This window comes from Mercenaria mercenaria, chromosome 9, assembly GCF_021730395.1.
Source record: "Mercenaria mercenaria strain notata chromosome 9, MADL_Memer_1, whole genome shotgun sequence".
NCBI lineage: Eukaryota > Metazoa > Mollusca > Bivalvia > Venerida > Veneridae > Mercenaria > Mercenaria mercenaria.
Genome location: NC_069369.1, coordinates 19,268,695 through 19,281,892, shown reverse-complemented (window position 1 = coordinate 19,281,892; position 13,198 = coordinate 19,268,695). Strand labels below are relative to the sequence as shown.

Sequence of the window (13,198 nt, the reverse complement as noted above, 5' to 3'; positions counted from 1 at the left end):
TCCAATTAAGGAATAAAATGATTTATAATCTTAAAATGCTGTTGACCATTAAACTGCTAAGATAAATTTGGTTGTCAGCAGCCTAATTTTTAGCTCAACTATACGAAGTATGGAGAGCTGTCCTACTCGACCTGGCGTCGGCGTCCTTCGGTGTCTGCACCTTCTCTTTATCTCTGTAATTACTTTATGGATTTGTTTCAAACTTAAAACAGTTATTCCTCATCATCACTAACATCAAGGATCATAACTCTTGCACCAGTATTTTATTAATTATCCCCCTTTTTACTTAAAAAGAAAAATTCAGGTTAAAGTTTTGATGCACTTTCACGCTATCTCAGTTATTACTGCATGGATTTGATTCAAACTTGACATAGTTGTTCCACATCATCACCCTTATCATATGACACAAGGTCCAAAACTCTGGCACCATGCTTTCATGAATTATCCTCCCTTTTTACTTAGAATTTCAGGTTAATTTTGATGCATTTTTACTATATCTGTTATTAGCTCACCTGTCACAAAGTGACAAGGTGAGCTTTTGTGATCGCGCGGTGTCCGTCGTCCGTCGTCCGTGCGTGCGTGCGTCCGTCCGTCCGTAAACTTTTGCTTGTGACCACTCTAGAGGTCACATTTTTTGTGGGATCTTTATGAAAGTTGGTCAGAATGTTCATCTTGATGATATCTAGGTCAAGTTCGAAACTGGGTCATGTGCCATCAAAAACTAGGTCAGTAGGTCTAAAAATAGAAAAACCTTGTGACCTCTCTAGAGGCCATATATTTCACAAGATCTTCATGAAAATTGGTCAGAATGTTCATCTTGATGATATCTAGGTCAAGTTCGAAACTGGGTCACGTGCCATTAAAAACTAGGTCAGTAGGTCTAAAAATAGAAAAACCTTGTGACCTCTCTAGAGGCCATATATTTCACAAGATCTTCATGAAAATTGGTCAGAACGTTCACCTTGATGATATCTAGGTCAAGTTCAAAACCGGGTCACGTGCCATCAAAAACTAGGTCAGTAGGTCAAATAATAGAAAAACCTTGTGACCTCTCTAAAGGCCATATTTTTCATGGGATCTGTATGAAAGTTGGTCTGAATGTTCATCTTGATGATATCTAGGTCAAGTTCGAAACTGGGTCACGTGCGGTCAAAAACTAGGTCAGTAGGTCTAAAAATAGAAAAACCTTGTGACCTCTCTAGAGGCCATATATTTCATGAGATCTTCATGAAAATTGATCAGAATGTTCACCTTGATGATATCTAGGTCAAGTTCGAAATTGGGTCATGTGCCATCAAAAACTAGGTCAGTAGGTCAAATAATAGAAAAACCTTGTGACCTCTCTAGAGACCATATTTTTCATGAGATCTTCATGAAAGTTGGTCTGAATGTTCACCTTGATGGTATCTAGGTCAAGTTCGAAAGTGGATCACGTGCCATCTAAAACTAGGTCAGTAGGTCAAATAATAGAAAAACCTTGTGACCTCTCTAAAGGCCATATTTTTCATGGGATCTGTATGAAATTTGGTCAGAATGTTCATCTTGATGATATCTAGGTCAAGTTCGAAACAGGGTCATGTGCGGTCAAAAACTAGGTCAGTAGGTCTAAAAATAGAAAAACCTTGTGACCTCTCTAGAGGACAGACTTGTGAATGGATCTCCATAAAATTTGGTCAGAATGTTCATCTTGATGATATCTAGGTCAAGTTCGAAAGTGGGTCACGTGCCTTCAAAAACTAGGTCAGTAGGTCAAATAATGAAAAAACGTTGTGACCTCTCTAGAGGTCATATTTTTCATGGGATCTGTATGAAAGTTGGTCTGAATGTTTATCTTGATGATATATAGGTCAAGTTTGAAACTGGGTCAACTGCGATCAAAACTAGGTCAGTAGGTCTTGAAATAGAAAAACCTTGTGACCTCTCTAGAGGCCATACCCTTGAATGGATCTTCATGAAAATTGGTCAGAATGTTCACCTTGATGATATCTAGGTCAATTTAGATCACGTGCCTTAAAAAACCAGGTCAGTAGGTCAAATAATAAAAAAACCTTGTGACCTCTCTAGAGGCCATACTTTTCATGGGATCTGTATGAAATTTGGTCTGAATGTTCATGTTGATGATATCTAGGTCAAGTTTGAAACTGGATCAACTGCGGTCAAAAACTAGGTCAGTCGGTCTAAAATTAGAAAAATCTTTTGACCTCTCTAGAGGTCATATTTTTCAATGTATCTTAATGAAAATTGATCTGAATGTTCACCTTGATGATTTCTAGGTCAGTTTCGAAACTGGGTCACATGCGGTCAAAAACTAGGCCAGTAGGTCTAAAAATAGAAAAACCTTGTGACCTCTCTAGAGGCCATATTTTTCATGAGATCTTCATGAAAATTAGTGAGAATGTTCACCTTGATGATATCTAGGTAAATTTCAAAACAGGGTCACGTACCTTCGAAAACTAGGTCAATAGGTCAAATAACAGAAAAACCTTGTGACCTCTCTAGAGACCATATTTTTCAATGGATCTTCATGAAAATTGGACAGAATTTTTATCTTGATAATATCTAGGTCAAGTTCAAAACTGGATCACATGAGCTCAAAAAATAGGTCACTATGTCAAATAGTAGAAAAAACGATGTCCTACTCAAAACTGGGTCATGTGGGAAGAGGTGAGCGATTCAGGACCATCATGGTCCTCTTGTTACATTAAGGTTTTGATTCAAACTTAGAATAGTTGTTTCATATCATCTTGCACATCATATGATACAAGAGCCGTAACTCTTGCGCCAATAATTCATGAATTGTCCCCCTTTTTACTTAAATTTATTAGGTTAAAGTTTTGATGCACTTTCACTCTCTCTATGATTACCAGATGGATTTAATAAAAACTTAATGTTGTTGTTCCACATCATCTTGCTCATCATTTGACACAAGGGCCATAACTCTTGCACCAATATTTAATGAATTATGCACTTTTTTACTTAGAATTTCAGTTTAGTTCTGATGCTTTTTCACCATATCTCTGTTGTTTTTAAATTGATTTGATTTAAACTTAAAGTGATTGTTCCACATTATCAACCACGCCATATGACACAAGGTCAATAATAATAGCACCAATATGTTATGGGCTGTGCCCTCTTTTTACTTAGAATTTCAGGTTCAAGTTGTTATTCACTTCTGTTTTATCTCAGTTATTAATAAATAAATTTGATTTAAACTTTAATTAGTTATATCATAGTGTTAGTCACATGATATGACACATGGTGCATTACTCTTGCAGAAATAATCCATGAATTATGTCCCCTTTTGTTCTTATTAAATGTTTTGATACACTTTATATCTGTTATTTCTTGGTACTTTTGAAACAGAGATAAGCTATTGTCCAATATCTTCATCCACATTGGAGTCATTAAACACTCCAGTGACAGCTCGCATTGGAGTCTTTAAACACTCCAGTGACAGCTCTAGCTTCCTTAGATATGCCCAGTTTCACTATCCAGCATTGAAATAGTTGAGCGTATTTGGCACCTAATTGTATTTATGTACATACTTATAATGGTTTGTATTCAAGCATATTGCAAAAATAAAACAGTTGCACATTTTGACATCGATATTTAAGGTATTTTCATTAAGACATTTTGCATATTAAGGTAGTGCACTGATAATGGTAGTCTGTAATTTTTGTCTGATTAGATGTTCTTATCCCGTTATTTCGGCATTCTTCTGTCGCTGTCATAGCAATGGTTTCCTGTATAATCCAGAGAATAACAAAGATCCTAACTGGATTACAGATTGTCATTATAAATACACCAGTAAATGTTGATTTGTTTCATTTTTAATCTACCTCGTATACAGTAAGTCAAATTTAAAATTATGTAGCAAGTTATTAGTCCCCTACTGGTGAAACACCGGAGGTGACTATAGGAATGACCTCTGTCCGTCCATCAGTCCATCCGAGCTTACATTTGCATACTTCCGTGGCTAAAAGAACAATAGAGAGAACAGAAGAGTAGCAACAAAAATACCCATCCGTCCATCTGTCTGTCTGCAAAACTGGATCCTGCAATTACTATAAGAATTATTCAAGCTAGGTTCAAAAAACTTGGTATATGAATAGAAGCTAATATTTAGATTATGCACAACCAGGACTCAAACTTGTAGGTCAAAGGTCAGTGTCACTATAGCAGGTCAAGTAAAAATTGTCTCTGCTTCATAACTTTCATGTGAATTGATGGATTATCTTAGTACTACACAAAAACATTCCCTGTGATGAGACTATATAATACATGATCTTAAAGGTCAAGGCCACCAGTAGGGGACTTCTGTATTGCCACTGTAATACTTGTTTTCAATATTTTGTTTTTGTTGTGTTTACATCAAGATCAGTTGGTAAAAAGTATATGATTAGGTCAATGCATGTACAATTAAGGTATTATAAAATTTGTTGTATTGGTGGTTGCCTTCTACCAGATACTTTATAAATGCATTAAAATTGTGTGGTTACAGGTAATGTTAAAGTTTCGTTAGGCAACTTTTGGTGTACAGTATGTAATAATATAGTGTGTGTATTCTTAGTAATACATTTTTGTACTGCTGCAGCAAATATGAAATACAAAGTTTTTATATGTAATCAAGGACATAAAATTTAGGATCTTTGATATAATTATGTTATAGATTTTATTTCATTTTGAGTATTAAACAGATTTCAAGAGAACTGATATACTTTTTGGTTTATCATAACACAGTCACGATCCTGTATATACAGATGAATAAGTAGACTGCCCTGTGAGAATGTCCTTTGCTTTTTAGGTCAAAGGTCATGGTCACATATTGAGCTCAAAGGTAAAATCTGTCCATCATATTTCTAGAGCATATCTCATTAACCGTTTAAGTTGTTGACTTCAAACTTAGCATGTAGTTAGGTAGTGATGAGACGATGTACAGATTGCATGAACCAGGGTGTACGTAAAAGGTTAAGGTCACTGCAAGGTCAGATCTGCTCGTATTTTGTATCCAAAGCAAAACTTAAAAAATATTGAAGGTATTGACTTGAAACTTGGAATATAGGCAAGTGGTGAAGAGATGATGTGCAGACTGCAAAACAATTCCCTCTCCCCACACCCCCACTTCCCCCCACCCCCAAAAATATATAATTTCATGCCTTTTACTATCCTGTCACCACCACAGCACACACACGCACACCACCTGCACCCCACCCATTCTCACCTCCCATCAAAAAACAAATTTTATAATTTTGCTTTTTAAATTTTGCTTCCGTTCTCTGATATACTCGTAATCCTAACTATAGGCAAAATACCCTCTATTTGGAAAATGGCACATGTTTTTTACAGTTTTCAAACCGAAATACCCGCAAGGTGTCAACAGTTATTGAGCCATATCTCTTCCAAGCACTATAAACAAGGCCATAGAAAAGAAAGAAGCACAGAGTTTTATAAAATGAAAAAAAATTCTCCTTTGTATTTGTGGAATTTTGTCCTTGATAATGTCGATGACATATCTCCAAACTGTCTCAGAAATTGTAATACTTCAAGAAACTTGCAGTTCAACACACAACTTCCCCTAATTCTTCTGTTAACAATTTCTGGATAGAATCGATTATCCCTTGATTAAAGAACCTCTTCGTCTTTAGGTAACTTGAAAAGTAAGCTAAACTCTATCGCACAAAATATCACTATACAGGCGCAGGTGAAGAAAAAATCTGTATCGAACACGTCTGAGCGCATTGCAGTTCACTCAAAGAACATTATTTTCTAAAAAAACAACATCGATTTTCCGCTCTGCAAACTTATGGTGGAATTGAAGACACCCGGACATACTTCTTCAATAGAAAGCTCGAAGAATTTCTCACAAACCTTCGAAATATAACAACTATCACTCTGCGGCACCCTTAATTAGATACACAGGGTAACATATCCGTCATTCGTAATTCTCACACAATTGTACAAACAACAAAAAGGTTTTATTAATTATGTAAATCTTTTATTTACTCACGGACCTATATATTCCATCAACCCACAGTGGACCTATATATCCAATCAACCCACAGTGGACCTATATATCCCATCAACCCACAGTGGACCTATGTATTCCATTAACCCACAGTGGACCTATATATCCCATCAACCCACACTGGACCTATATATCCCATCCACCCACAGTGACCTTCCCTTATCTTTCTCTCATCTCCAAAACTTTAATTTATATCTATCTCCCGTTTCCATGAATGTCATTTAAAGCTCATTTCCCGTAACTCATTTTTGAGCGGTTATATTACGTATATTTCAAACTTCCATGCAAGTTATCTAGGTTCGACAAACTTCAAACTTGCGGGTAACAAATGAAAATTTGTAATTATAAAATACACCACTGTGAACGTAGAAATATCTATAAAAAACTTTTTTTGTTAAAAGTTACGTTCAGATAGAAAAGTCATGAAGCGAGTTTGTTCTTAACAATCGGGGCAAATCGGTGACTATTTAATGAGGCAATGTTGATATAGCAAAGACACCATAAACACGCGTCCCAGAAGTCATTCAAAATTTATATTGATGCTAATGTGACTTGTTTGGAGAAATGACTCGACATGTTTTCCACACTTTCTTTAGCGGCACATTGTAAGATTTTCCTTCTATTTCTGTTATTTTTACAATTTAATCTTTTACAAAAATAACCCATATCCGGCCAGCTACGCAAGTGGTTATATTTGGATACAAATTGAGCAACGATAACACAACTTTGAGCTTGAACTTACTTCACTTAGGTCGTCCTAAAATGAGGTCTATGCACGGTTACTGACCGTACCATCTTCAGTGTCAGTATACATGAGGACCTTCTGCTGGTTTCAAGTGCTCCGTACCAATTATCGAGTAATACCTATACTCAGAAAGAAAAGAATCATTTACCCCTGATCGCTGTAGGTTTGATGCCTGCCTTTGTGTAAAACAATCTATGCCGTGTCTAAAGCCTTAGTAGACATATCAGGACCACTTTCAAAGGAAGCTATTTTTTCATTTGGATTCGTTTAATTTATAATTGATAGCCACTTTTTTCTTCATCAAATATATTGTTTAAGTATACATCAAGTTTTTCATTTGTTTAAAATTAATTGGTGTAAATCCGCTTTACCCCTGCTTTGATATTCAGGTAAGTTATAATATCAAATTTAAGATTAGCAATCACTTGCACCCTATCTTTTCTCATGTACATTTTATCACATAATGGACTTTGTATATGAGATAATCAGAATAAAATTTTAATTTCTTATAAGAACAGGACAAACAGATAGATCGACATAGTTTAAAGATTTAAAAAATGTTGAAAATTGTTTTAGCTTCGGCTCTTCTAGGGCTCTGCGTAGCATCGCTACACAGTAAGTAACTTTTTTGTTTATACTTTCCGCTTTCAAATATCGAAACTTTAAATTGGCCTTAAAGTTTCAATATACGTCATAAGGGTCAAACGAAACGTTGTTTAATAGGCGTTTATTCAAATATAACAGTTTTGGTTTCTGTTTTGATGTAATTTCATTCTGAAGCATTTAAGAACTGTGCAGCAAATATGAGAAATATGGCTTTGAAGACTGATAAATCGCAACGTACGTCCGTGGTCTAGAAGGTACAGTAGCTGGTTGAGCAAACAGTTTATATATTTTCTTGCAGATGTGGACAGAGTAAATCAAAACTACAACGACAAAGTCAATGCCAAGATTGTTCAACAGATTCAATATGAACTGAAAGCCAGTTACCTCTACCAAGCATACGTACGTATTTTCCATATTAAGGTCTTAGAGAGGACGTGTGTTTCCTTGCCATTAAGATCTTGAGCAGGAAGTATTTCCATATCATTAATCATTAAGGTCTTAGGGAGGACGCATTTCCATGCTAATAAGGTCTTAAGGATATCATTAAGGTCTTAGAGAGGACGTGTTTTTCCTTGCCATTAAGATCTTGAGAAGGAAGTATTTCCATATCATTAATCATTAAGGTCTTAGGGAGGACGCATTTCCATGCCAATAAGGTCTTAAGGATATCATTAAGGTCTTAGAGAGGACGTGTTTTTCCTTGCCATTAAGATCTTGAGAAGGAAGTATTTCCATATCATTAATCATTAAGGTCTTAGGGAGGACGTGTTTCCATGCCACTAAGGTCTTGGGGGTCTTGGGGGTGGGAGTGTGTGTGTGTGTGGGGGGGGGGGGGGGGGGGGCGAGTATTTCCATAATCATTATGGTCTTTCCGTGCCATTAAGGTTCTGGGGAGGAAGTATTTACATATCATTAAGGTCTTAGAGAGGACGTGTTTCCATGCCATTAACGTCTTGGGGAGGAAATGTTTTCATGACATTAAAGTCTTTAGAAGGAATTATTTCCATATCGTTAAGGTCTTAGCAGAGGAAGTATTTCCATGTCTTTATAGGTCTTTGAGAGGAACTATTTTCATAACATTAGGGTGTTTCAGGAAGACGTATCTCCATGTCAATAAGGTCTTGGCGAGGAAGTATTTCCATGACACTGAAGTGTTGGGGAGGAAGTATTTCCATGTCCTTCAAGTCTTGGGGAGGAGCTATTTCTGTATCACATCAATAATTTCCATATTACACCAGACTATGAGGGTGTATTTGCCTATTACACCTGTTTAGCGAAGAAAGTATTTCTCTATTACCTCAGTCAAGCTTAGGCAGTATTTCCATGTCACAAAGGTCATAAGAAGAAATGAAGATGCCCAGAATGGAAATGATTTTCCATTTACCGTTCAAGAACACAGGTACTACGTAATGCTTTAAATAACACGGAGGGCGTTCTTTTTGGCGTTTACGTTCATACGTTGGGAAAAAAACACACACACAAGTGGTTTCTATTAAGGTGTTAATATTCGTTAAATGTAGACAAATCAGAACAAATATATAGTGCAAATACAGATTTTTACTCCATCGTCTGTCTAATAAGTAATATTCTAATCTAATAAATTCCAGTAATAGATCATGAAATTCCTTTGGAAGAGCGGATGTATCATTATGAAATCTGTATATTGACAGAGTCATTACTTTGGAGGAGCGGATGTATCATTATGAAATCTGTATATTGACAGAGTCATTACTTTGGAAGAGCGGATGTATCATTACCAGGTTTCGCTAAGTGGTTTGAGAAAGCTTCCCTAGAAGAACGTCAGCACGCGACAGGTCTAATTGAGTACATCAACAAACGTGGTGGCACCGTGTCCCTCAACGACCTTGGCGTAAGTCGTATTTTCTCAAAATTTATTGTTGACATACTGCTGTAGACTGAAGCACCCTACCACATTAAAAGTAATTTTAGATAATGGATACAAAATGTAATCAAGAGGAGCGGAGGTCTAGTGGTTAACTGTGTCGGCCGCTCAAACTAGGAATCGTGGGTTCGAGTTCGAGAACCACGACCATGCCTTCTCATATGACATCGGTACTGTTTTTTCCAGGAAACGTACTCGAGATTGATTCAAATAAGAATGACACTTTCAACACAATAGAGCTAAAATAAATTAGAATAAACATATTACTTATATATGAACGTTTTCTTGGTACGAAAAATTCTTATTTTCTTGCAGTTTAACAGCATGTGTACGACTATTGACCAAGAACTTGCAAAGATTTCTGAATTCAAAAGAAGTGATGCATGCGTACGTATAGTCATATTCATTTTTACACGCACTTGTCAGAAAGTAATTAGTTCCACCGCACTTATGTTAATTAATTTCCGTCGAAAATGTTTTATTCTTTCAACAGAAAGTTATTAAGTAATCATCACAAATGTAGATCTTTTTTTAAACTTTAATTATTGTTGTTTTTTGTTTAAATTAGATTTGTTTAACAGTCACACAGTACACTTTATCAACTGGTACTAGTGTGTTATGTTTCGCCATAATTTACACACATGGGCGATCAGAATAATGTTAGAGTAATGTTAGTGGAAGTACAGTGCAGGTTACAGACATTTTTCTGGGTTTTTTTATCACGTCATATGTGAAAAGTTTTTTTGAATATTCTGCAATATTTTACAAAGAAATCCGTTACAGAGGTTCGTCTGAAATCATTTTTTCGTATGACCGACAACCCTAGACGTGATACAAGGATCTCTAATCAGAACATTATTAATTTTTATGCTAGTTTCAATAGACCTTTGCGTCCAACCTGGAATGTTATTGTGTTGATATACTATCTTAGTATTTTTTAACAATAATTGATGTTGTTATTTACAGATCTGTTCGTTTATGTCAAGTAAGAAGGATTCGTTGTGCGCAGTAAGTTTAATTACAATTCCTCTTTTAATTTAACACATTTAGATGGTAATACTGCATTTTGTTGACATTTATTTACGTGTACTGGGTATAATTTTGATAAAAAGCACAATGTCAAGTGATTAACACCAAAGACTCAAAAACGAATCTTCATACGATGTCTCTGAATGGAAGATGATACACATTGTACAAGGCCTAGTTATCACAATTATTGTAGAACCGCTGATAAAAGCAATAAAACATATACCAGCATGTAGTTTTCTCTCTCTTTAATTTGTAGGAGCGAAGCACATGGAAGAATGGCTTGTGGGCAATGCAGGACACATTGGTTCTAGAGAGATTTGTGAATACCCAATTACTGGAACTTCATAAAGAAGCCGGTAAACATGAAGATCCCCATGTAAGAATCTTATTATGTATCACGATATTTGTTCAAGTGTTCTGATGTATAATGCTATAAAATAGATTCTTGCATACCAGACGAGGATTTCCGGTATCTTTACCGGTGCTGGAAAAATCCATCTTACACCCCGGGGTGTAAGATGACTCTCGTGCTGTAAATGACGTATTACGAACTACATATGTTGAATATTTATGTACTAATATATATTTTATTTAAAAAACGGAATAAAAATTCATTACCTTGACAATTCCTATTGGTTCCTGATAGTATATTTCCCGATTCAAATCACGTTATTTTATCAAAAATTCATAACGTTACGCTGCAACTGATAAAACAAAACCGGAACTAAACTTTGTTATTTGTTTTGAAACGTCATGACGTCTTTCCTGTGTACGGACGTTGGTTTCCCGCGCTTTGTTTAAATACACTGCCATATGAAATAGTTCTAAAAAGAAAGCCGTTCGATTGATTTTATTTTTATTATTATTTCTTGAAATCGGTATGCAAGAAAAAGATTCTGTCACTGGTTATAGGTGCAGATGGGAATATCCGGCTCTCGGGTAACTGTTTAGGCGGTAACTCGGCAAGAAGCCTCGTTACCGCCTAAACAGTAACCCTCGAGTCCGGATATTCCCATCTGCACCTACAACCAGTGAAAGAATCTTACAGGAGGCGCTTGTAAGTGTTGATGCTATTCTGAAATGAGCTTCGAAGTATAGAACGCAACTCAGCAAACTGATGACGGACACGGTTTGTGAGTAGTTTATCTGGTTAAAAACAGCAGTGGTGTATTATATTGACCGTTTCCAGGCAACGCTCTACTGTGTTCCCTTTTTTGTATACGTTTTTATATGTTTTGTTTTGTCTATGTGTTTTGTGTACATATCTCTCATGTACACAGCGACACATCCACTGCTTTAGGAGACTGAGCTCTTTGATCGCCGCTTTTCCTTTTGGTTCTTTGTTCTTGTTCTTTATTCTACTATTCCTGCTCACAATTTTTACATTTTTCAATGCTGAATTCCATACCATTTTTCTTATTGATAGAAAGGTAACATTTCATTTCAGTTGTCTCATATTCTGGAGCACGACTACCTGGATGAGCAGGTAGAAAGCATCAAGAAAGTTGCTGACTATATCCGCCAACTGGAACGTGTTGGGGACGGTCTGGGAGAATACACGTTCGATAAAGACTTGGCATAATATGTTATGAAACCATAATTGATGATTTAAATTCGAACAGTTGTTGATTGAAAGACAAATTAACCCGAACAATGCTATGCCAAATACATTATGTTCAAAATACAACAGGAACAGAAAGTAAACCTGTGGAATAGCAAAGATATTTTTGGACAATCTTTACTCTTGTTTTTTCCCCTTCACTTCTTTTATATTTGATAATTTGTATTAGGATGGTGATTGACAATAAATTTGTTTGTAACGATATGCTTTGTGTGCAATAAACGTAATCCGTACAATTTGTCTTGTCTATATAGGAAGGATTCATGTTAAAAATTAGCTTATTGACTCGATATACTTTCGTAAAGTCGACATGTTACGTTTTTCTCTAACCGTTTTCAAGGTGTATGAATAAATACATCTTTGGTCCATTGAGCGGGGATACACTTCTTATGTAAATTAGTTAAATGGTCTTCACGATTTGAAAGAATATTAAAATGGGTCGTCTCTTTCATCACTTATAGTTAAAACACATGGAGTCATACTAAGATCTTCATACAAAACAACTTTCAAAGGTGCACAGTCCAAACTGATTTGCGAAAGAAATTTTCCTGGAAAAGCATTTTATTTGCTTGATGTTAGCACAAGGCACTTACCGATTTGTAACAATTATAAACTCTCTAATACGTGTCGTATTATTTCTTGCAATACGTGCTGCTTTATCGACAATCGTTCTGATTCGTACATTATAACTGGAAATGGTCTAACAAAAACTTTATTAAATGCTGCTCGATCAGAAGATTTGTTATATTAATATGGAGGAGAATAAAGGTCTGATTAAAAATGATCCATGTATATTTTGTTCAGGCTAGCAGGGGACAAAATGGTGCAAGGCCTGGCCGTCACTGAATGGCAACTGAGCGTTATGTAGACAAACCAATACAAGGTTAATTGTGTTGAAAGTTACTTTAACAGTTGGCATCTCAGATTTTTTCCCCTAAAATATTGGAGTAAAACTCTTTACGAACGTATCGTGGTTCTATCCATATCCTGTTCGTGCCTGAAATAATGCCTCGAGTAGCACTTGGGATCTTCTTCCACCATCAAAAGCTGGAAAGTCGCTATATGACCTATAATTGTATAGGTGTAACGTTAAACATAACAACAAACAATGAATGTATCACAAACAAACCTGCTTTAAATAGGAAAGTCACAATGATAGGGTAGAACACTTGAACGAAACACTACAGCTACGACGGCCTTGTATCTCCTGTATTTCAGCTTTTAATATGATTGTTTGGTGCATATGAAATTAAGTAAAGGTAACTCTAA

The 13,198-nt window shown here is 35.9% G+C and overlaps 1 protein-coding gene across 1 annotated transcript; it reads left to right on the top strand.

Annotated features, from left to right (window-relative positions):
- The first annotated feature begins 7,226 nt into the window (after positions 1 to 7,226).
- On the top strand, positions 7,227 to 12,133 carry LOC123546004 (yolk ferritin-like). The gene is made up of 7 exons (XM_053550940.1): positions 7,227 to 7,385; positions 7,675 to 7,775; positions 9,100 to 9,246; positions 9,595 to 9,666; positions 10,246 to 10,287; positions 10,565 to 10,684; positions 11,756 to 12,133. Exons 1-7 carry the CDS (start codon positions 7,328 to 7,330, stop codon positions 11,888 to 11,890), a joined length of 675 nt encoding a protein of 224 aa, XP_053406915.1. The 5' UTR covers positions 7,227 to 7,327; the 3' UTR covers positions 11,891 to 12,133.
- The last annotated feature ends 1,065 nt before the right edge of the window (positions 12,134 to 13,198 follow it).